The sequence below is a fragment of the Papilio xuthus genome, unplaced genomic scaffold (genome assembly GCF_000836235.2).
Source record: "Papilio xuthus unplaced genomic scaffold, Pxut_1.1 DF827570.1, whole genome shotgun sequence".
Classification (NCBI taxonomy): domain Eukaryota; kingdom Metazoa; phylum Arthropoda; class Insecta; order Lepidoptera; family Papilionidae; genus Papilio; species Papilio xuthus.
Window position 1 is genome coordinate 1,828,738 of NW_013531079.1, and position 25,979 is coordinate 1,854,716.

Sequence of the window (25,979 nt, forward strand, 5' to 3'; positions counted from 1 at the left end):
CTATTTTTTTTTTCATTTATTCCTGTTTCGTATGACAGATCGATTTTAAGAGTATACGTACCGGTGAAATATTTAAGCAAGCTGTAATTAAATTTCAAACTTTATTTGAGTAAATTTTACGTATGGATGGGAATCAAGCAAGTGGTCACCTGAATTCGCTAAAATAGCAAAGCGATGCTGCCCATAGACAAACTCATTTGCAAATGCGTTGCTTATATTTAATTGGTGGAAGAGCAGACGTACAATATATTTTCCCATCCTATGCGTCGGACACCTACACTCAACAGACGAAACGCAAAATAGCTTTAACTGTGTGATCGTGGTATTTCATTGGTCTAGCCAGTCTATTCATGCAATAGCTGTTGCTGGATGCGTTTTACAAATATAACTTAAAAAGCAGATTTTATAGTTTGCTTTATGACCAATGTAAGACTATCAACAATTACCAATTTAACCAGTATATAATTATTTTATGACTGACTAGCTGTCGCCCGCAACTCGTATTAAAACAAACTACTTCCTCCTTTAGTTCCTTCAGACTATGTTCTATATGTATGCCAAATTTCATCGCAATCCGTTCCGCCGTTCTGAAGATACCTTCAAACAAACAGCCTTCCATCTAAACTTTTAACATTTACGATATTAGTATTATGTATGACACTTGTATGTTTGACGTATGACTAACTTGTTAATGGTTAATACATACGTCTATTGGAAGGAGCCTTATATACATTTTACCTAATAAACTTGCTCTCACTAAATTTTGAGTAAAACGAAATAAACTTGTTAGATAAACTACTATTAGTAGACTCCAAGACTGGTAAATAGAAGCGGGTATTTAGAAACGCATTAGGCGGTTCGAAAGATCGATGCAAGCTTTTAACCTACTTCAAGTGCAATCTATACCTGTCTTACGCAATATTAAAGTCGATTATTACGCTATAGCTAAACAAAAAAATGTATAACGGAAATGCATTTCTTGGCACCGTTTCCACCATTACGAATATTTCTCGTGTAAATTTTATTCTATGACGATTTTTATTTTTAAAACATTTCACGTTTGTTCTTTATTATCTTTTTAAAAACCTTTCACGAAGTTTTCTACGGAGTGATTTAAACATTTGTATAAAAGGAGTAAGTTGAAGAATAATATGTTGCACCAAAATCCATATGTTCAATATTTTAAATCTAAATTTGTAATGTTTTAATTATCCGACGGGATAAAAATGAACATATATGTACAGCTTGATACATAGCTTTTTTGATAATTAATTTAAATACTTTTTTATAACTTATTTATTTTTGGACATATATATATATAGTTAGAATAATTTGGCGCGAATGACGTGCTTTCGTTACAAAGCCCAGTGTCAGAATGAATAGTGAGGGGACATATACGTCGACATTTTAGTAAGGCTAGTGTTGAGTCAATACACTGGCTAATTTTCGTATTTTCTTCCTAACATGATGAATATAAATCTTTGAAGTTAGAGTTTGTCAAAAAATTCCGCTGCGACCTCTTTGTACAAAAGTGCTAATTTGTACAAGACTATTTTGTATTAATACAAAATTATATAATATATTACAATTAAACATATACACATAACGAAACCTTAGATTTTGTATGTTTCAAAGTGTTTATGCAGATCTTGTTAAGTGTAGTCATCGTTCGTCGCGTCACAAAGCTTAGGTCTGCTTTTAGCATATTGAGCAAATTTCCTCTTTGAGTGAAACAAGTTATTGAACACATTTATGAATATTAAACAACTGCATTTTGCTACACTCTAACCGATAAGACAAAAAGCATGTGTTACTGGCCAGAAAGGTACGATATTTATAGTTAAATTCAAACTTTCGTGAGACATTATACTAAACTGATATCTAAATACTCACGTATATTCGTCCGGGTGCGGCACCGACTAGTTTCGAGCCCATCGGGGGCCCTTCATCAGGATGAGTGGTACTGGTATTATTTCCCGTCGCTCACTAGTCGGTGCCGCCACCGGACGAATATACGTGAGTGTTTAGCCGTGTTTATATATCATATTTATAGTTGTTATGAATAACTATTTAAAAAAAATCTTTTGCTATTAGAACGATAGGTCCCGGAGTAGCATAGGTTATATAATATTGATGATATCGTATATATATAGTTTGGAGCACAAAAGTGAGGTGAAAAAATGCTTCCAGAGGCCATTAATCGGGGTAAAACTGGCTCGATTAGATGACAAATTTGTATGAAACGCTAATAAACTGCAAGAGCTTAGGTTTAATATTTTCATACTAAAATGTAATTTCGATGATTTATTGCCATTGATAAGATTTAATATTGTCGTAAACCTCAATAATGCTTTCAAACTCTTAAAGCTTTTAAACAGTCAACCAAGTGAGGGCCACGCCTCATTATTTTCGGGTTCACCGCCGTTTCATTGTGCGCAAGTGAGTACTTCACTTGTTTGGTTTCATTTTTTGTATACATCGTTTAGAAAACAAAAGATGGCAAGAAAATAAAATAAAGCAATTTAGGTTAAGTAAGCAGGCACAGTAAATATGAATAAAAAAGAAAAGAATAAATATATATATATATGTATGGAAAACATTTTTTCATTTAGAATAATTACTTGAGAAACAAAGTACACCTATTTCGTTTTTAATTCATCCATCGTGCAAGGTAAGTTGCAGACGACTAGTATAAAAAAAAAACTGGATTGCTGAATTTAGTTGAAACTACAAGTTTTAAATAAAAAAATAAAATAAGTTTAAAAATGTCAAAGGTAATAAATATATGTCAGTGTTTTTCATAAAGCTATTTTTCTCTTCAAAAAAGCTTTTAGTATATTTGTTTTACAGCGAAATATATGTTAATACAGTTTCAGATAAAGCCTGAAAAGCTTGGTACGTTGTACGATCTCATTTAACACACCTTATCTTAACATTTGTAGTAGTGAATTTATACAACGTTGGTTAAAAGCTAAGTGTATTACGTTAACTCCGTGGAAGCCTATCTATAAAAAATCTACATATATTCATATCCCAAATTAATATAGCAGTCTCCCGCGACTTCGTCCACTTAGAAATAAAGAAAAATAGCCCACGTCATTTCGCGATAGTGTAGCCCCCCAATAGTGAAAGATTTTTTTAAATCGATTCGTTATAGTAGGTAATTATCTTAATTGTTTGATAGAATATCGATATTATTAACGTTGCGTAACTCTGCAATTGATTTAAATATAGTGAAAATAAAGCTCTTTTTATGCAATAATGTCAACATTAGATTGACAAACAAAAGAACCGTAAGTTTAATACGGCTTATTTTAGTAGTAAGGTGAAAAGGACGTTACAAATTCAATCATCATCAGCTCACTATACGCCCCCACCGAGGGGCTCTAAGTTAAGGGTGATTAGGTCATAGTCAACCACGCTGGCTAAATGCGGGTTGGTTGACTTCACACATATATTTGAATTACTTCTCAGATATGAGCAGGTAGCATCACGATGTTTTCCTTCACCGTACGAGCGTCGGATTAATGTACACAAGTAAATCGGATATCGAAAAACACATTGGTAAATAGTGGGATTCGAACCCAGGACCTGCAGATTGCAAGTCAAGTGCTTGACCCCTGAGCCACCGACGCTCTTACAAATTCAATACTTGACTTTAAATCCTAATATATAGATATTTTATGCCACAGGGCAGTCAATTGGTTTAAAAACTGTCAGTATAACAATAAAATAAAACAATTAAAGCATAACAATAACTGTTCGTGTGTACATTTCGTTATTTACTTTCGTACTCTCAGCTATAATGACAACGTATTTATTATTGTCATCACATTACTCGGACTGTATCAATAATTTCGTATACAATTTAAGTCTGTAAATAATATAGTAATAGTATTCACAGTAATCAGGAATATTTAAATAAATTATTGTACGGCATATTTCTTTTGTTAGGTTATATAAAAATAAGTGTTGACGTAATGCGCAGCCCGAAATAAAAATTTACAAATTTCTTCTCAGTTTTAATATTATGGGAGCAAATGAGCAACGTACGTGTAGAAAAGAATCGATATGTACTATATTAATTATGACTAATATTAATTTAAATACCGCTTAGTTAATCTTACTTATTTTATAAATGCGGATTTTTATATAAATGGATGGAGGTTTGTTTGTTTGAACATATCTCCAGTACAGCTCAACGGATCTCGCTGAAATTTGGCATACATGTAGAACATAGTCTGGAAGAATACATAGGTTACTAAGTTTTATTTTTTTAATTCTGCGCAGAGTCGCGCGCGACAGCTAGTTGTATTAATAAATCATGATTAGCTGATTTTATGATAAAAGTAGCAGGAGAATTGGCTGAGGAATATTTTGAAATTTCAAAGTCTCCAGTATTGAGCATATATTATATTGCTAACTCACTCATTATCTTTGTAAATAACAGAGATAGCTATAGAGTACTACGACAAATACAACTCAAGGTAAAACATACATGATGCATCTGTTATAATAACTTTGTAATTTTAATGAGTTTTAATACTTTATGATTAAGCGATACTGGAGACGTGCTGTTGCATTAATGAACCGATTTGTGTTGAAGCAAAGTCGTCTAAAAAATAACAAAGACAAAGGACTTTTTTAATGACCCAGTTGAAATATTTTTTAATGAATCTCATACTTTTTTAATGAGTCTCAATATCATAAGAATCTTTTTTAGAATGTTTATAAAATTTAATTGTATTTTTCTATTGTGTCTAAGAAATTTTATAAATATCGTATGTTTTATATCGTCATCTTTTATATTTAACTCAGTTAACAATTTGTTTTTGTTGCTTTTTTAATTGTGAACTTTACCTTAAAATTCATAGTTACATTATAAAGTCGAAGTGCAAAGAAGTATTTTAAATTTCAGCAAGTTCATTTAATTTTCCCTTTAGCTAGGTTCGAGTGAACGTGGCCGCATTGGCTAAGTCAATTTTCTTGAAGTTAACAAGAAACTACGTACACAGGCTTTATAAATTCTCACTATGTACACGATTGAGTTGAGCTATACAACTTACGCAGTTCTTGTAATGGAAAACTATACGCCAACTTTTAATAAACTAAAAATTAATATTACGGTGCCAAGTATTTATACAGTCAGCTGCATAAATATGTATACAGTTATAAAGCTTCAAAACTTGAAATGACATCGGTTTCAAAAATATGCTCGCACGTATCGATTCATATGTTGCGACAAGGAATCCATGCTATTGACAAATAGGTACACAAGGCGTATACAATCTATGTTTGATAAATGTATACATATTTTTGCGGCTGACTGTACATTAGTTGAATTTTGTTCAGGAGCCAAGGCTCTCATAATATTTTTTAAATGAATGTCACAATCAAGTATTTATTAATTTACTTTGTAACTTTACACTTTTCATTAATAAGATAATTAATCGATATATTTTTTAATTGCAAAGATATTGATATACATATATGTCAGTCCAGTAACATTGTCAGAAAAAAATACAAGCTTTTAAAAACTTAGAGACGGCTCAACTTTATGCAGTGCAGGTAATGTCTTTTTATTGTTATACGGTAAAATTAGGGCAAATAAAAATTACATGTTTAAAAGAAAAAAAGGGTTAAACAGTTGCAATTGTTTATTTGTTTTTAATCATTTTTATAAAACTGGATTCAATGAAGTTTTATTCATTCTCTTGCTTCGTAATACAGTCAGAAAGAAAGTAAAATTTTATTAGATCGGCTTGTGACCCGAGTTGGAACGCCCCATAAATTCCTTTGCCTGCACGAAATTCATGTTTTCTGGAATTACACTGTGTTAAAACTGGTACATACAAAATGTGTATACGGTTTTGTACCTAATTTAGTTTATTCGTAGTTTTCTTTCCAACATCTGGTTTCAAGTACCACAACTATACAGTATTTATTATTGACCTTTATGTTTTTCGAGTACATTCTTAAGAATTACTGTGAGTTTCTGAGACCAAATTACCAGTTTAAAAGTTGTATATTTGTTGCTTCTATTTTGCCAAACATGTGGCCCGATCACCCTTAACTTAGTGAAGGCTCCCCTCGCGAGCCCCTCGGTGGGGACGTACAGTGAGCTGATGATGATGATGATTTTGCCAAAGATTATGTGAAAGATGACCGGGGTGACGAAATGTTTTATACGGACATTTTGTGTTTCAAAAACCAACGGTTAGACTTTCAGTACTAGGATATGAAAAGCACATGCTTGCCTTAATTGTAGGTAGTTGTATACAACCGTGAAATTCCACTGCCGTAACTCATACCCTGACTCATATATTGTCGTCTTTCTTTTTTCAAAGGAAATGAAAAGGAAGACAATATGTAATACGAGTATGTACTGTCAACAGTAAACTTACTGGGGGCTTCGAGAGCGGTTACTTCTGATATAATATAACCTTAACAAGAAGAGGGCATTGTTCAAAATAAGTACTTACGAGTATGTTTAGGCTCTTGACAATCGAGTAAAAAAAGTAAATTTTAGTAAAAACCGGAGAATATTATTATATGACATGTTCAGAATATAGGTTCTTGTGATATTGATATTTGTAAGTATTTTTAATGTAATTAGTACAAATTAAGTTGCACACTAACAGAGCGTAAAACAAGTTCATTCATTACAAATTTGTAACGTACCTTTGCAAAGACGAACGACGTAATTGCAATAAAAATGCATTGCGGCGTAAATTCAAAGCAATTTATATACATTTTACAATTAGGAAATCACATGTTAATTTAAATTATAAATTATTGAAATGGAACAAACTCAAAATTAATATCATAAGAAAATCTGGACTAATGTCGTTGATAATTATAGCTAAACTAGCTGTCGCCCGCGGCTATGTCCGCGCGGAATTAAAAGTAAACTTAATAAGTAACCTATGTGTTCTTCCAGACTATGTTTTACATCTATATCATCAAAGTCCGTTGAGCCGGTCCGCAAATACCTTTAAACAAACATCCATCCATCTGAACATTTGCATATATAATATTTAGTAAGATAAATAAAAACTGAATATTACACGGTACTTACGTAGTTATAATTCATTTTGACTGCGTTTTTATTAAATGTATAGGTAAAGAAGACCTGTTCATGGAGAAAACCTATTACCGTTTTCCGAAGCACGTTCAGTGTACGAAGTGTGCAATTACGTCACTTCACATAACGGAAGCTAATACGATTGCTGTCTACTAAAGTATTGGCTACTCCTTGAAAAATTTAAGAGAACCTTGTTAGTTCTTTTATTAATACGTAAGTTTTATTACATTTTATTTATCATGTAAATAACTTGATTCTTAGTATATTCTTTTTGTATTTTCTTTATGAGTTTTGTATATACGACAGCCTTTCTTCAAAGCTGTATTTTAAGTAAGATAAAATAGGAATTGCTACGTTTCACTCTTCCATTTCATAAGGTAAGCGAGCATGCGTTGTATGATTAATCTCTATTATAACATTCATCCATGTTATATCTGTTTTGGCAAAGATAATGATAGGCATGATGATATGTTTTATACAGAGATGTTGGTCCTAGAAACTTACCTAAGTGTTTATTGTAGTTTAAAATATGTTAATGGCAAGTTTTTTTGGAATATATTACAATGAAATTTAAACATTACTGTTTATTACAAAAAATCTGGTAGACCGAGCTGCGCTCGGTATTTTTTTTTAATTGTGTTTTTTGGAAATTATATTTAAGTACGAATTACTAATAAAATGATGAAATATGAATAATATTTTTCGATGTTACCGATAGAAAAAGTTAAGTTTATGTTTAAGTTAATTATCAATAAAACACGAATAAAATGACATTTTCTAAAAATTATTCCTAGCTAGATCGATTTATCGCCCCCGAAACCACCTATATACTAAATTTTATGAAAATCGTTGGAGCCGATTCAGAGATTCCAATTATATATATATATATATATATATATATATATATATATATATATAAAGATATAAGATTATTTCTATTCTGGTAATATTTTCTATAGTAGGTACTAGTTTGAGTACAAGAGATCAAATCGACGTCATCTTATAAATCAGTAGGGTCAAGACGCACTCTCGTGGGCCGTTTGTGGAGCCATTATTCTTTCAACTTGAGTATGAACTTTTCTATCGACAATAAATAATACACGTTTTACTGCGGATTTTATTGATATTGAATATCTGTGGGTTTGATATCGAGTTGGCTTTTGTATGTTTATCTAGTGCTATGTATAGCTGTCGCCGGCAACTCCGTTAGCGCGGAATTAAAAAAAAAACTTAATTAGTAGCTTATGTGTTCTTCCCGACTATGTTCTATATCTATGCTAAATTTCAGCAAGATCCATGCAGCTGTTCTGGAGATATAATACTTTCGAACAAAGATCCATCCATCTAAACATTCGCATTTATAATATTAGTGAGATGTCATTTTCTTTTAAGGAATAACAGATGCGATGTTTTTGTATGAGTTTATTGGCAGTGGAAACATAAGATTACAACATTTTCACGTATTGAATATTGACTTATTTTTAATAAAAGTTTGAGAGTACTTTATCTTAGTTTTATCACTGTTTAATAATATTTATTGAATAAACACATTAAGATTGATCTGTCGACTACTCAAGGATTTCCATAAATATAAATTTAATAAAGATCTTAAAAGTAATTATTTTCACGATTTGTAACTGGCATAATAAAATCAATTTAGATAAAATTAAAAAAAAAAACCAGGAGCTCAGGTAAAATATCTTTATAAGATCGCGACACTTTTGCCTTAGGTAAGAAAAAGGACGTAATGGTTAGAGGGTCGTGTCATGGAATTAATGAGGCGATTTATATGCAAGCACAAAATGGAAGATTTACGTCGTTTAAATCGGAGGAATTTTAATTTTTAAGTAGCTTTCTTTCTTAATCTATTGTAACTATGAATTACGATAGTAGATCGAACATAAATTGAAGAAGTATATATATATCAATTCCGTAAACAGAAGCGATATAAAAATAAGATTCGTGTACCAAGTAGAGCTTGGTTTGTATACAGTGAAATCCATGTTAGGGATATCTAAGGGCCAGGTAACATTGAGACAGTGAGTAATTAATAGCCGACAGTCTTTATCATCAACTGGCAATTGCGGCACGACTTTGTCCGCGCGGAATAATATAGTCTATGTCACTAAGGGAATAACGTATGTAGTTTCTTAACGGTGAAAAAAAAATCGTATTAGTTCTATACTTTCGGAGCCTATTCAATTCAAACAAAAGGACAATCAAATCTTTTCTTTTTATATTATAATATTAGTGTAGACATAATGATTTATAAGTGCGCTTGATTTGTTTTTTATGGCGATTATGTATTTTTATATTTAGTTTAATTGTTTTTTACTGAAACAATGAAAAACTGTTGTAGATTATAACGAAAGAAATGAGAAAAGTGGATTCTTTGTTTTATTATTAAATAAAATATAAGCTTTATTCTTACGCCCATATTTTACTATGTGGCGTAAATTGTGACCCGCATTTTCCTCAAGTGAGGTTCAGGTCTCGTTATTTTTCGAGCGCAGTATTTGCGACGCAGCGGTTTTGTTGTTTGCGAGTGGACGTTTTCGTCTGAAAGGTGTTTTTGTCGCTACTTCAATAGGAACGATACAGATCAAATAATTTGTTTCATGTTATCGCAAAACATGTTTATTAGAGAATAAGAAACGTTTTTATAAAAACTTTTTATAGCAACAATATTAAGTGGCTGGCATATTTCTTTAATTTATAAATTACTAGCTGTCGCCCGCTACTCTGTCAACGTGGAATTAAAAAAAAACTTAATGAGTAGCCTATATGGTCTTCTACACTATGTTCTACATCTTTGCCAAATTTCATCAAGATCCGTTAAAACTTTCTGGAGAAACCTTCAAACAGACATCCATCTAAACATTGCCATTTATAATATTAGTATGATACAAAACAAAAACGATTAAAAATAATTCGTCTCAGTATTTAAGGCGTACGTTTGCCAAATTAAATATAAACGGAGTTCCGGTGTGGTGGTTGTGGTGTAGAATTGGCGCAGTTGGACCAGTCGGCCAATCTAGAATCATGCACTTATTCATGCGACGGTCGCCGCGACGCGGCACGAATTATAATTTTCTCTTTAAATTCAAGAGGTGCAACTTTAAGAATATATTTTCGAGATAAAATCTTTTATTTTTTTTTAAATAGTTCAAGTTTTATTTATATGTAATCATGGTAATAAATCGATTTTGAATGAGTTAATCTGTTTGTTTCCACTACCGAAGTACTTACATTACATAATGCTGTGTAAATATTTTCGAAGAGAAGGAGAGAGAGATGACTATCTGTTTTTGTACGATAGTCTGCGCAGTGGAAACCCACGGTCAGGTTATATTCGAAATTCAAATTAATATGAAATGCAGTATGCTACGAATCCTATAGAATCAAAAACAAAAGAATACTAAGCCAGAAAGAGATAGATCTAATTCTATTGCTTTTTCTTATTACATTGAAAGAAAATATTTGGTTCTTTAGGGAAATGGGATACAAAATATTGTGTACGATTACCTAGCTAATATTCATTTAATAAAATAAAATGCGCACTACGATTGTAACTATGGACATAACTAGCAGCTTATAAATGAGAATAAAAAATAAAAATGTGGTAAAGAGCACTTTGGACCAATAAAATCTAACGGGAGAGAAGAACTTAATTACCCGCCATGAGGCTTGTTGCAGTTGTTGGTTTTAAAACAGTTTCGAGTGCTGGCGATTTTATTTTACCGTAATACTAGGAAGTTTTATTTAAAACTAGCTGTCGCCTGCGACTCCGCCTGCGCGGAATTAAAACAAACTTAATAATAGAATATAGTCTGGAAGGTCAGTTTAAGAACATCTAAGCCAAATTTCAACGAGATCGATAAAGCTCCTGAGGTACTTTTAAACAAACATCCATCTATCTCAATTAATTAGTAAGATTTTAATGGTAAATATCTTATTTTTAGATCTAGTAAGAAATAATGATAATGTATTCAAAACGGAAGTGTGTAAATGACTTCAGTGGGCACGGGTGCGAACACAAGTATCTGCAAGTGTCTCAGTAGTAAATCAAAAAAGCTTTGTCGGCGACACCGGCGCCCGCATTAGAGGTTCTCTTTGTCCATTAATTGTAACAATTAAAGACCGTACTTTAAATAAAAAGCTTCCCTTAGGAAATGAAAGGGGTTTTAACAACAACACTTTTTAACTACAAAGCAGATAAATGACAAGCTAAGAGAAGGAATACTTTTTTAATGAATAAATAAAAAGTTTGCCGTTATACAGGTTACACTCGCTAAGTTTAGCGAAGTGGTTGTCACCTTGCCACTTTAACCGACAGACAATTTTGAGTTTCATAGTATTATATTTTTTAATGTCATAAGCATTGTCATGCCAAACAAGCAAGCGAACACCTGAAATCGCCGAAATGACGAAGAGACCGCTGGTCCTAGATATCCGCAATTGCAGATGCATTGCTTACCTTTAATTTACGGTGGATAAGACCCGCAGAAAGAAAATGATGGGAAGGAATAGAAAACTAAAATTAGGTCTCCAGAAGGCATACTCGCCAGCAACGTTGAATTAATTCCATATCACACCTTGTTCTGTGTGGTCGTGGTATTGCAGCAGGCGAGCCGGACTATTCGTGCAACAGATGTTGTTGGCGTCTACCACTATATACACTGATATGTGAAAATGTTTTATGCTGTATTCTTATTAATGCATGTAAAATCAAAACTGTCATACAAAATCGAACACATTTGATAATGAGTGTGTTTTAACAGACAAAACTCACGTGACTACGATAGTCTTTTTTCCGAACAAGGAAATTTTGATTATGAATTGTGTACATTTTTGTTGGTAAAAGTTATTACTAGCTTAGTAATGCTCATAACACCATGTACGTTGGAGCTCGTTTACGGTACGTTACGTCGTGTCGCAATCACTTTTTACCAGCGAAATATTCTCGCATAAATCGATGTCGTTATTTCTCGCTTGGGAAGAGAAGCACTTCGAATAAAATTATTAATATATATTTCTGGTTGCTTCATTTTATGAGGTGTTTTAGATAATTTAGTTCTGTATTTATTAACACTTTGGGTTTGCTGTATAAAAACATGTTGCTGTCTCTGTTTTCTTAAAGGCAATGAAAGGAAAGGCAATATTTGTCTTGTCATATTAATGAACAGTGGATAGTACTAAGGTCAGGGTAGTTTGGTTACTGAAGTCTCTTGTAGAATACTCATGTTGAGTCTTCAATAAGGGACTTCTAATAGCTATTAATCGACTCTACGGCTCTATAATAATGCTAAAAGCTTATCAAGAGTGGTAACATAGACGGTGTTATCGCGTTTAGGTCATTCAGAAAATGGAAATTCACAAGACTGCAGTACGAAGCTACGATCTTGTGACCCTTTCTCACGTTGGCTGGGGGGTGCTAGGGAGCTGTCATAATTTAGTTTTACTTATGCCCACCGGGTCAGATAAATTTGTCGGTCTATAAAGACATTAATAATATATTAATAATGTGTGTATTAATAACTGTTAATTAAGGCCTTTATGTATATTTTAGTAAGTAAAGGTGTACAACGATGTAATTATATTTACATTATACATTGCTTACATACGAGTAATGGACTTATATTAAGCCAAGTTTGAAACGCCAGAGGGCGTGGGTGATTTGTATGAGGTTATTGTTTCACCTTAACCTATAAATTAATAAATTCTGTTCCTGAGATAACATTAACTATATTAATAGAATAATTTATTTAGAGGTAACGAACATACAGGTAAATAGAATATATTTATTTACGTTTTAAAACATTTTTATTTTCACAATTAACTTACCATTATTGTAAATGAAAAGGTTAAGATAGATGGATGTTTGTTAAGAAGTAATTTAAAAATAGCAAAATCGATCTAGATTAAATTAGCACAGATGTTTGACTACTGCGTGGAGAGCGGCATAAGCTCCTTATTCTTTTTTAATTCAGCGCGGATAAAGTCACTGTCAAAAGCAAGTAAATTTCTTAAACAACATTGGTTTTGATTGAAATACAAATTCAAGTAAAACACAAAAATTAATCCTCTAAGTAACAAACGTAAAAACTTTTAGATAATAGAACAAAAATTCTATTATTCAAAAGCTTTGTTCATGACGCTTTGATGAATGTTAAAAGTAATTTCACATTTTATTTCTCCTTGAAACGGGGAAAGTTAGATAATTTATGATTTAACTACGTTCCAGCGGATAATCTCGTTCACTCTAAAACATTCGCTCTGAATGGAATACATTAGATGATTTGTTTTTACGACAAGAAAACAGCAAGATTTACTAATTAAGTTAAAGAGTAATCCATCAATTTTCATCACTTAAAGTGTACCAACCATTTTCACTTCTTACGTGCATCTTAGACACATAATCTTTATTGTTCATTTGTTTTGCTTACGTCAACGTGGAAGTCTGGTCACTTTTCAAGCAACGGACTAAGGGCTACAGGCTATAGGCTATGGGCTATAGGCTACGAGCTATAGGCTACGGGCTACGGTATACGAGCTACTGGCTACGTACTATAGACAGTGTACTTTGCTACGACACGAGTCACGTGGTCTTGCTATTGGTTCAGCAGCTAAGCTGTCTATATCGGAATTGTCCTAAATCACTTAAATTTAAATTACTTAGATTTGTTTTTGCTTTTGACAAAAACAACAAGGTCACAGTTAGTTTAATACTAAATTAATCGCATCTGTAAACTTTAACTCTAATTTTCCTAGTGGGATAAAAACATCACCTCTTATTGTTCTTTTTAATTTTGATAGTTGTAAGTACATCATAGTGAATTACTCGACTAGTTCCGTCTGTGCCAATTCTCGTCGCCGCGAGTGCGGGGCGCCGGAACTTTAACCATATTTAATTTGGCAAGTTCCCGTTCCAGACCGGCAAGATTATTATTGCTTGTTTCGTATTCAGTAAGTACATTACTCCTGTCGGAACTCGATATAATAAATGGTTACTGAAATATTATTTTTGATAATTACCAATGAACTCAGGCAGGTTTTTTTTGGAATAAAGGGATATTGTGAGATAAACATGACGTTTTACAATTGCAAAGAGAAGAAACATGTCACTCTTTATATACACAATTCAAATTATTTCTTGGCGGCCATTTTCTTTTGAAGACAGAAGAATAATGCGAGTTATAGTTACTTATATAGGTGATATTATACGGATTAATTGAGGAATTTATTAGATATTCTTTTAGTCAAGTGGTAAAGAATGAATGTACTCGTTGTTATGTGGAAATTTGAAAACGTCTTTGAATAAAGAAGCAAAGTTTTTTGTGTAGTACATTTTTATGTTATTTTATTTTAAGGCGTTTGATATTTAATTAAACATTTAAACAGCTTCGTATGATAAAGAAGATGATACTATGATAACGTTTTGCCAAATTTGAGAAGTAGTTTTACCGCAAACTCTAACATTACAGTGCAACTTGGTTTCCATTTTGAAAGCATTTCATTGCATGCCATGTTATAAGTACGCTAATGCTAGCAACATTTCTAATCTGGAATTTCACATCTGGAGAGTATTTGTGGGCTAATATATTTTTAATATACAACGCACTTGTGCTCATATTTCTTTTATATTATGAGCTGACAAATGAGCAAGCAGCCATCTTAATTCGCCGAAATAGCGATGAAGCTAATGTCCATTGAAATCCATAATTGCTGATGCGTTACCTACCATTAATATACGTTGGAGGGGTCGCACAGAAAGATGATATTTTTCCTTCCAATTGCCCTCTCTTCTATCAAATTCACATCCCCTTCCCATCCTTTCCATATAAGAAAGGAGCGGGAAACGGAATAAACTATTATACTATAAGGCCTTTGTTGTATTATAAGCAAACACTTGTAAGTTGTTGAAATTAATTTTGTAAAATAAGTTGAAATTGACTTGACTATTACAGTCAACTCTTTAACAACCTTAGGGAGGATTTATGCCTTTTTGATAGTACTTTCATTTGATTATTTAGGCTTATAAAATAATTTTGATTTGGTCGAACAAAAGCTAAGTTCAAGTAGACATCAAAATAAATTAAATTTGACATAACGACTGAGTTGGTTATAAAATATTTTATAACTTCGGTAGATGTTCGCGACACAATGTAAATCATGTTTTAAGTATATGAAATTGCTTTAAAAGCCTCTTGCGGTATAATAAACAAACAATTACGAAATTGTTTTACAGCGGTCCCTCACTTCATAAACTTGTGACGTCGTAACGAATAACTTTACACCGCGAGCTGATTCGAAAGTTTTCATTCTGTTAACGTATATGTGAAAGGAGTTTCTATATTACTGTCACCGAACGATTGTGAATACCGCTCGTAGATAATTTGTCTAGACAAATTACAAAGACAGTGAATTGTATGTCGGAAAATTTGTCGACTATTCTTTCGAAGTAATGATGAACACATTTTTACTATTTTTATTCTAATTTTCAAACTTACACAGAATCTGTTACCATTCCCAAAGACCAAAATGGATGACAATGAATGGGTTTTTAACTAGTTAATTCACAAAAAGATTTAAAATGAAGCTATAACTATGTGAAATAAATTTCGGTGCGTCTAAAATGTTCACTCAAATTACTTTGAAAGTTATGGCAGGAAATAAGTATGGAATACTCGACTGGCCGACTCGGTCCAACTTTACCCATTCTAGAGTAGAGGGGCCGGCTCAACCCAGCTCATATTTAATTTTGTAAAATTCATGCTTTTGACTGCAAGGATTATTACTTTCTCAATTTCTCGTATCATTTTTGTTGAAGTGGCTGGAATATTAGAAAGCTGTTTCCAACTGTATTAGAGTTATTTAGTTTATCACAAAGAACTATTCAAATAAACTTTACTATTCAGAAACTACTAAATGTTAAATATATTTTTATGTATACAAAAGTTCTTAAAATGTTTTACCGAGTATTTTGTTACTTGAATGAATGATTTTAAGAGAGCAAAAGTATTCTAGGAATTTTTTTTGTTTTTTTTTTGTGACTGAGTAGTCACTGTTTGCCTTGAGGAGGCATTTACAGCTTCACCGGGCTTGAGGTGGCCGAGCGCAGATGGCGCTTAGCCTGAACCTCGTTTAAGAGTAAGTTGTAGAAGGACCAAAAAAGTATGGAATGACTGTGTGAAAGAGGATATGCGTATAAGGGGGTAGATTCGGATATGTCGGCTGATAGAGATGTATGGAGGAGTAGTACATACTGTTCGACCCTCAATAGAGATAAGGGCAGGTTGATGATGAAAACAATTTATTATTCGTGCGTGTCGTGCGTTTATGATGGTATCTGTTAGGAAAAATTTAAATATCTGAATATTTTACGCGATTCTTTGCAATTGTGACAACCCTATATGACATGACATCATGACGGAAGTGGTAAAAATTAAGGTGGACTGACAAAAGCTAATTATGGTAATGTAGCGCAGTGGTTGAGCACTACTTGTAATGTTAACCCTTAATTCGACGAAATTTTTTCTAGCAAAAAAATTGTTTTTTTTTAGTAAAGTCATACTTACGTAATTTTCTCTAAACTAGTTCAGTAGATTTTTTTAATTAGTTGTTCGTCACACTGGACACCATCGAATTAACGGTTAAGGTTCGGTTTCAATTTTCGAACATCCATAACGATACACAGGATCTGTATATAATTTGGAACATTGAAAGATTATTATCAAAGCGAATAGACTACCTTATTTTTTTATGTCAACGCTAATGAAGTCGCGGTTATAAATTAGTTATAAAAAGTAAACCATCTTTAGCGGCAGCAATAACATCACCTGCTTAGTCGATTTGGTGTACATTTTTCGAAGATATTTTCTAGAATTTCATTACAGTAATGTCTTCGTTTGTTAGCTTAGTGAATTGATTGCCATTAGCAGATGAAATGCACGTTTGCGGGCTACGCTTGGCAACATTCCGCGTTGGATGCAAAAGAACTAGATTTTATGTAAGTCTTGACATTTTAAAATTACTTAATATAGATGTTAATCTTATAAATGCGAAAGTTTAGATGCATGGATGTATGGATTGATGTTTATTTGAAGGTATTTGAAGGTAAATTTAGCATAAATATAGAGCATAGTCTGAAAGAACAAATAGGCCACGTATTATTATTTTTTAATTCTGGGCGGACGGAGTCGCGGGTTACAGCTAGTCTACAATAAAAATAATACAATATAAATAAGTGTAATGTGTGTTAGGAATACATATATTCACGAGTTTCTCGTAAACATCTATTTAATTTATGGAAAAATTCCTCTTAAATTTCACTCTTTTTTGTTTCCTTCTACGAAATCATTATTTCGTTTATAAACATCATATATATGATATATTTCTGAATAATATTATTTAACTTTTCCTTGTTATATTCGATTAAATTGTCACGCTCGAAACACCTCTGTTTTCGTTATAATCTTACATTTTCTTGTTTAAAGATGTTGCTTAAAATTACATGGGCTCAAGGTGAAATGTGAAATGAGCAAAGTTTCCCTAGAGATACGGCAAAGTAATTATTACAATGCTGTATATTCTATTTAATGTATGCGTCTTGTTCTCTCTGTTTTTATTATAAAATATTAGTTAAATTGTGGGTCCCGAGTGTCAAAAATAACCCTATGAAATTTGTTGTACTTCTTCGAATTCTCTTAAAAAAAAGTAGAAATCTATAGATTACTAGCTGTCGCCCGCGACTCCGTCCGCGTGTTTGTCTAAAAAATAAAAATTTAGAGGTGGACTACCCTTAACATTTAGGGGAATGAAAAATAGATGTTGGCCGATTCTCAGACCTACTCAATATGCTCACAAAATTTCATGAGAATCGGTCAAGCCGTTTCGGAGGAGTATGGGAACAAAAATTGTGACACGAGAATTTTATATAAAAGATTAAATTTTATTCTTCTTTTTAAATCTACAAAAAAAGGATGTCCTTAACATGTTTTAAAGAAACGGAATGGTTGATGAGAAAATATATTGTCGACCATGGAATTTATTGTATCCCTTTGTAAACGATTTTTCTCAATATCATGAATGTTATGCTTTAATTTAACTACATAGAAGTTTTCTTCAAATAAACTCTTGACTTTATACAAGAGATTTTCTTGTCTATTACATTATTAAGGGCCACGTTTACCTATTGTAATGACTCCCAATTGTAGGTAAGGAAGTGTGGCAAAATCGTTTGGAATATATTACCTTGTTATACGTTGGAAAATTCAGTGGAATATCGAACAATGTAAATATCTTTCGCGCATAATGATTACGACTGAGCCCCATTGAATGCTAGTTGTGGTCTGTTATTGTCTGGTTCGAATAACCGGGGTATTTGTGAAATGGTTATTATTGTGGTGAGATGCAATGCTTTACGGAATAAATGTTGCCATTTTAATCAAGTTTAATTGTCAAGTTCGAAGCATTATTTAAAATAAATTATTCACTTGAGTATAAAGAAATTAAATCATATTATTACTATTTATTTCATGGTTTTTCAGAGTAAAAGAGTAGTGAAAATTTACACAACTTTAATTATTTTTTTCTCCATAAAAAAACTGATATTATAAATTCGAATGTTTGAATGGATGGATGTTCGTAAGAAGGATTTATTTTAATAGATAATAGACATATTTTTTTACTTTTCTAATCAAATGGCGATAGTACACCAGTCATTTAATGATTCGAAAACATCGTATAAATTCAGCTAATGGTAGTGTGAGAAAGTACGTAATTATCGTTCCTTAGAGGAACTAGCGTAGAACGCGTGAGTGGGTACAACTAAATTGGCCAACTAGGTCCAACTGCGCCAACTCTCACCGCAAGAGCCGCGCCGGAAGTTTGCTCATATTTAATTTGGCAAACGTACACTCTTGAGCGTCTGTAATATTGTAAACTATATTTTAGTCTGAATATAGAGAGTAATATTTTAAATATCCTGTGCTACGGTACAATTTTACACAATCACAATGATTAGAGGTAAAAAAAATATATATTATTTTTATATTTATTTTAGAAAAATTAACACAATTTTCTTTAAATTCTTAACATATCATTATTTTGTACTTTTACGGGGGTTGAATAAAAATACATTTAACGTGTTATAATTTTAAACGTAAATTTCTGAGAAATATTCGATCATTATATAAAATGCAATCCTTTTAGGAGAAAAATTCATTTCGTAGTTTATAATATTTTTTCCGCAAGCAAAGAAAAAGTAATATAACAATCCGCAGTAATCAATTCCCATTTAATACAAAGCAGTGCCCGGGGAAATCTTCACAAATAAAACCAATGTTCCGAACACAAACTGTAAGCAAGGGGCAAATAAAAATTCATAAAATAACGAGGCATTGTAATGATCCATGTATTTAAAATGAATAGGGAAATAGTTACACAACAGAGAGAGATAAAGACTAAATGACAATGCATATCTTACAAATGCTAATGTTTAGATGGATGGATGTTTATTTGAAGGTATCTGCAGAACGGATGATCAGATCTTGATGAAATTTGGCATAAATATATAGAACATAGTCTGGAAGAACACAAAGGCTACTCATATTTTTTTTTCTAGTTACACGTGGACGGAGTCGCGTGCGACCGCTAGTAATATTTAAAAAACGAGTTCAAATCTATAATACGATTACACTCTTCATTTTTAATTTAAGCTAAAATAAAATAGTAAATTTCAGAAGTAAGACTAGTGGATATTGCTAAGAATTTATAACCGTAATTATTATAAAGAACTATAATAAAATACGGAGAGGCTTTATCGTAAAGATCATTAGAAAAAACGCAGACGTAAATTTATTCAATGAAGGCAACGTAAGCGTAAACAAGGGAAAAATAACAAATACCCGATACGGCTACAAGATTTGCGGTTAACGTAACCATTCAGATTTATTTCCCCTCTTTCCTCCTATTTTATATTTAATGTTTATTGAAGTATATAGGAAAATTCTTTTTACTATTATGTATTGCAATCAGGTCGGAAAAATTACTTACATTAAGGCCACAAATGCTGAAAGATGCCAAAGTATATATTTTGTACATTAGAAATAAATCGTCGTCGCTCTCTTTCGCACTACCAACTTTCAATATGTCTTTCTCGATCATGTAACGAAATGTTCGTAATCGTGACGCGTGACCTTGAAATTTTTTGTTCTTGAACATTTGTCGCATATATCTGAGTAATTGTGTTTAGTTTATGTGTAAAAATTGTAAAAAATGTATAAATATACTTACCAATAAACTGACAAGCGATGCAAGTAATCACGGCTCGCAGAAGGGATGTCATTTTGTTCACGTGTTTAACCACTTTCTAGAAGTAATAAACATTTTTCACAATATAACTCGATCTCTATAAGATAAACTATATCACAATCATCACAATTCATTAACCGAACATTAATAATTTAATTCTGAGCAACTTTGGCAATCCTTATGCTAATTGTTTTAAAAATTTATATAGTTTTTGGCACTTAATTTACTTTTGAAATATTTAATTGTAAAAATGTCAAATAAGTAATCTTCCATCTCGACACTGGGTTTCTTGTTCTGTAACAAAGAAATGTAAATATTATTATTCATATTTAATTGGGCAATTACGCGGCATCGACGCGTTGTCGTTGCGTATGTAGTAAGCATTAACCTTGTTTTGTGGCTTATAATGAGGTTATAGAGACGCCTACATTCTGAGGTCGTGCGACTCTGGTTCTATTTTTATTTTAGTACCAGAATACGCTTTTAATATTTCCTAAAATGTATAATTGAATAAACTTCAAATTAATACCATTAGGTTTTCTATAAGGTTCTAATTTCAAGTATTTGTGTTATTAGAAACTCATTAAAAAGCTTGACCACAAGTGGCGCGGCAGTGGAAACCCACGGCTAAAAACATAACCAGTTTCATAATGTGCAAGTAAGTCCTGAAAAAACAACAAAATTATTAATCAAATAAAGTTGTCTTCGGCTTTATACAATCCCCAAATTCACTTTGAAACGTAAACTATTTTGACAGGAATTATGTTTTAGTTAATTTGTTTGTTAGTCTTTAACAATTTGCTTGGAAATTGTGAAAACATTAATCAGGCACGAGTTGTATTGTATTCTTTTAATTTTCATTTCAAAATGTTATTCCGTTGATGTGAATTTTATTTGAAACAATAATAGGGAAGTAACACACTCGTTGATCAGGCGCGGCACAATGAGAGATGTATCTACGCCTCGACGATTTCAATTTCGCAGGGTAAACAGTTTAAAAGCCCACAGTTTCGGGTAACGAGTATCGAATGATAATGGAATGAATTGGATCTAATGTTCACAATCGGGCGAATTGAAAGGGAAAAATTTAGTGATGTTACTATCGATTTGAGAATCGATAAAATGTATCGATATTTAAAAATAAAACGATTTTTCGTTCTTTATTATAATAAGTATTGTTTAACTATTATATTGTAAATCCAGCACGATTACGAAACTTTTTACTGTACTTATTTTTTACTAATTTATATTATCTAGAACACTAGTTCTAGACAGTTTTAACCAATTATTTGTATTTTGCTGAATATTCCTTGAACTAGAAATTTTTTAAATCCTGTGATTTTAGTCGCTAAGCGACTCTCGCATATAATATCATAGAGAGTCTTACATAGCTCGCATCGCCAAAGAGAGTCGTTTGCAACCTGTTTGTCAAGATTGTCGTGAGTAGTAGAGCAGACGATTCGCGTCGCAACCATACAATATTAGTTTCGACGATTTACGTTGCCTTGTGTACGAAGAGCCTTAGAACACCTACATACCTGATAGACGAGTTGATCGAAAACGTTGTTTGCACGAACATAATACATTAGGGTCTAAAGCAATCGAGAGTAAGTCATTACCGAAATTCAAGAGGAAAAAATACCTCTACGTTTTCAAAGGGATCGTGTTTAAAATACAGAATGTATTTCTTGCTAAGACATTTTATTTTTGAATTTAAAGAATATTTATAGAAATAGACACGATGTTGATCTAAAAAAATATCAAAATAGTGTGTATTTATTTTGCATGAAAATAAAATAATTCTTGAACATGATGTATTTGCGTGCATCTTACAATCTCACTAGTCATATTATAAACTGACTACAAATTGTAAATTGACCTTTTTTACTATTTAACCAATGACGTAACTAAATTAACATTTAAGAATCATTGCTTTTGCCGTGTTCTTCTAGACTATGTTCTACATCTGTGTCAAATTTCAGTGAGATCCATGCAGCCGTTATGGAGATACCTTCTTACAAGCACACATCCATGTAAACATTCGCATTTGTAAGTAAGAAGTAAAATTTACTGATGGACTCCGAGTGTATAAACCAAAATTTTTAACAGATAATGCGATTCAAAAGCGAAAACAACAGAGTTTGAAAAGAAGGCAAAGTTTGAAGTACACGATCATCAGAGTTGGGCCGCGAGTTTTAACATTTTCTTAATAGCACTTTGGATGGCATTAAATCTCGGATACAATAAATTACTCCTTATTCTTAATGTAAAGAATTTATATAGCAACAAACAACATAAATAAATTATGTTTGTTGTTACTCCTACTTTTGTAATTTGATTTGCTTTTAAAACGTAATTTTATATTAAAATGACTATTGTTCAAAATCTTACTTGTTACTTCTTACTTAATATTATAAATGCGAATTTTTAGATATATGGATGGATGGAAGGATGTTTGTTTAAAGGTATCCCCAGAACGACTCAACGGATTTTGGCATAGATGTAAAACATAGTCTGTAAGAACACATAGACTTGATTTACTTGATTTGACTATTATTAATTTTGTAGTTTAAGATTGATATTTCCCAATATATTTGGTAAAGTCTTATAGCAGATATTCAACTGTAGTCCGTAGTTCAAGTAAACTAAACCTTTAGTAATTAACGAAATGTCAGTAAGAATGTTAAAACAGTTCTTTGTGCTACATATGTATGAGTCGACTTTTCGCGCTCGGAATATCTTTTTGTTTAGCTTTGCGGAGATTCCAAGCATGACATCTTCAAAAACTGCACGCGAACTGTGAGAGTTAAAGAAAAAAGAGCAAACTACAGCACACACTTAAGATGTGAGTGTCGTATTTCTAGACTGCCAGTCTTAAATGTTTGAAAAGATGTTTTTTTTAATCTTTTATTATAAATTATGTCGACTTTCGACCAATGAGCGACCACTAATTAATTTAATATTAGATACATTATAATTTTTTCACTAAACATTTGCTAACAAAAAACAATCAGTCGAATCAACAAATAAAACAAAAAAAAAATAATTTTCTAATAAGCACTTTTCTTTTTCCAAAGTAATTCCCAGCCTATGCTCGTAATGCAGCTGTGTTCAATTTATTGCGCAACCTTTCCACCGTCTCGAAGTGGAATTGAAGACAATAAATTATACTTCAACCCAAATAAGGCTCGTAAGTTACGATCGCAGCAAATGCCCGCCTAATAGACGATCAGTCTAGATACATTGGGGGGATTTTCAGCGAAAATAAGCAACACTACATCACTCTAATGCAACCATAATCTACGTTAATAATGTTTATTTTTCTATGTAGGTACTTAAATCTTTTAAATCTTAACATGTGATATGTTAGTACCATGTTTAAACTTTTTATATTAAGGACTTACTTCTTTTTGAAATCGGCTTAAAAGTACTAGCTATAGTCCACGACTTCATCCGAGTGGTATTAGATAAAAACTTAGTAGCTTATGTGTTCTTCCAGACTATGTTCTTCATCTGTGTCAAATTTCATCGAGATCTGTTGAACGGTTCTGGAAGTTCTTTCTAACAAACATACGTCCGAACTTTCATAATTATAATATTAGTATCAAGTAAGAAGTAAGATGCAACCAATTCAATTCTTTTAAAATTTTTAATCAGATACAGAATTAATAGTCATTACTCTAAATCATTCAACACCACATCATCTGTATTTTGTGGGTTTAAAGACCGCCATAGACGGGCTGATTTAAGCAGTCCATACTAACAGTTTCAAACTGTCGGATTATGGCCGGCTTCACCCTTTAACTGCAACAGTACACTAATGTTCGTGCAGGACGTATCAACTACTGATCCTCCAACGCTAAATGCTTGAAGGTATCAGTACTGACTAAACTATCCGTGTATGTCAACCTTAAAGTCTACTAAATCAAGTATCAGTCTCCTCCAACATAATATAAGGTAAATTAGTAGGAACAATTACAGGAACAACTTCCACAATTTATTGTTTGACCTTTCACTTAGGACTTGGATCCAGCAAAGATAAATAGTAACTTTGGCAGCAATGATCCGACCACTATATAACAATTTCGTGGTAAGCGGACCTCTCATTACTATTAATTAATATCTATTTGTATTCGTGAGTAAACCATTTACTTCGTGTTACTCTTTGATCTTGTATTCCACGCTATTTGATATCGTGTTATGTTTTTTGAATAGTTTTATTCGTTTGCTGTTTAATTATTTTTATTTATATCGACTATGAAAATGTACTATACTAAAAATACAGCACCAAAAAAAACAAAAAAACATTTTGTAAAAACTAATGGCTTGTCTAACTCTATGGAGGCGACCCTGGAGGAGATGTACTGTTCCTCCATACATCTCTATTAGTTGTCATATCTGAATCCATCCCCTTGTAACGTTCATCCTCTTTCACATAGTCATTCCATACTTTTTTGGCCTTCCTCTACCTTTGTAGCCATCAACATTTTAACTCATCCTATCCAGTGAATTATTATTATTTTTTTTATTTATTTGGACTTATATTTATTTATTCTCACTACAAGATTCACAAACATATAAGTACTAACACAACTTTGTTGTTACTTATGCGTGATTTATAAGACCCTAAGTTATGTAAGTATTAAACAGAGCTATTATAAAATACAAAGCAATAAATTTCTACATGCTAATATTTATTTATAAGTTATATGATATGCAAAATTATGCTTCTTTAGATTATAAAGCTATAACATGTATATAGCAAAAGAAGAAATATAAATTACAAGCTATTTTCCCACTATTACGTATACATCAAAAATGTTGTCTTTTTTTAATTACTATTTTTTTTTACAAATTAAATTTAATCTAAATGTAATACCTAAGAATACAAATAATACAATGTAAATAATAAAACATCTGTAAAATACATTTTTTTATGTTCATTTAATGAAGTAGTTGAATGAAAATAGTTTAGAAATAGGACCTAACAAAGGTGACTACATAATTAAAATAAACCGTGCAAAATGATCGAGTTCAGATGTGAACTCGATCATTTTGCACTTGTACTAGTACTAGTCGCATTGACCACACAGAAAAGCCAGCGTAGATACAGACAGGGAGGTGAATTTGATTGAATTCAGCATGCAACCGCAAACCACAGAACTAGACAGACCAGGCTTATATTACGTATACAAGGATCTACTTATAAGCAATAGTGTCGTAGTAATTAACAACAATCGATTATAATGCTAGTATTTATTTTAGAAATCAATTGATTTTTTTCAACAATCACTCTTATTTTTGTGAAAGTATGTATGTACTAGCTGTCGCACACAACTCCGTCCGCGCCGAATTAAAAAAAATGAGCAGCCTATTTGTTTTTCCAGACTATGTTCTATATGTATGCCAAATTTTATTGAGATGCGTTCAGCCGTTATGAAGATACCTTCAAAGAAAAATCCATCTATCCATCTAAACATTCGCATTTATAATATTAGTAAGATATAGAAAATAATTGAGTGAATTGAAAAATAATTTATTTTTACGTAATATAAACAAATGATTTTTTAACTACTAAGGT

At 32.0% G+C, this 25,979-nt stretch overlaps 1 protein-coding gene across 1 annotated transcript in view; it reads right to left on the reverse strand.

The window, feature by feature from the left end:
• The window catches only part of LOC106118585 (uncharacterized), a 50,435-nt gene that overhangs the window by 15,405 nt on the left and 9,051 nt on the right, over nt 1-25,979 (reverse strand). The window contains exon 2 of the mRNA XM_013313252.1: nt 20,381-20,692. Within this exon, the coding sequence (XP_013168706.1) occupies nt 20,381-20,432 (52 nt within the window). The 5' untranslated portion in view covers nt 20,433-20,692. The remainder of the gene's footprint in view (nt 1-20,380; nt 20,693-25,979) is intronic.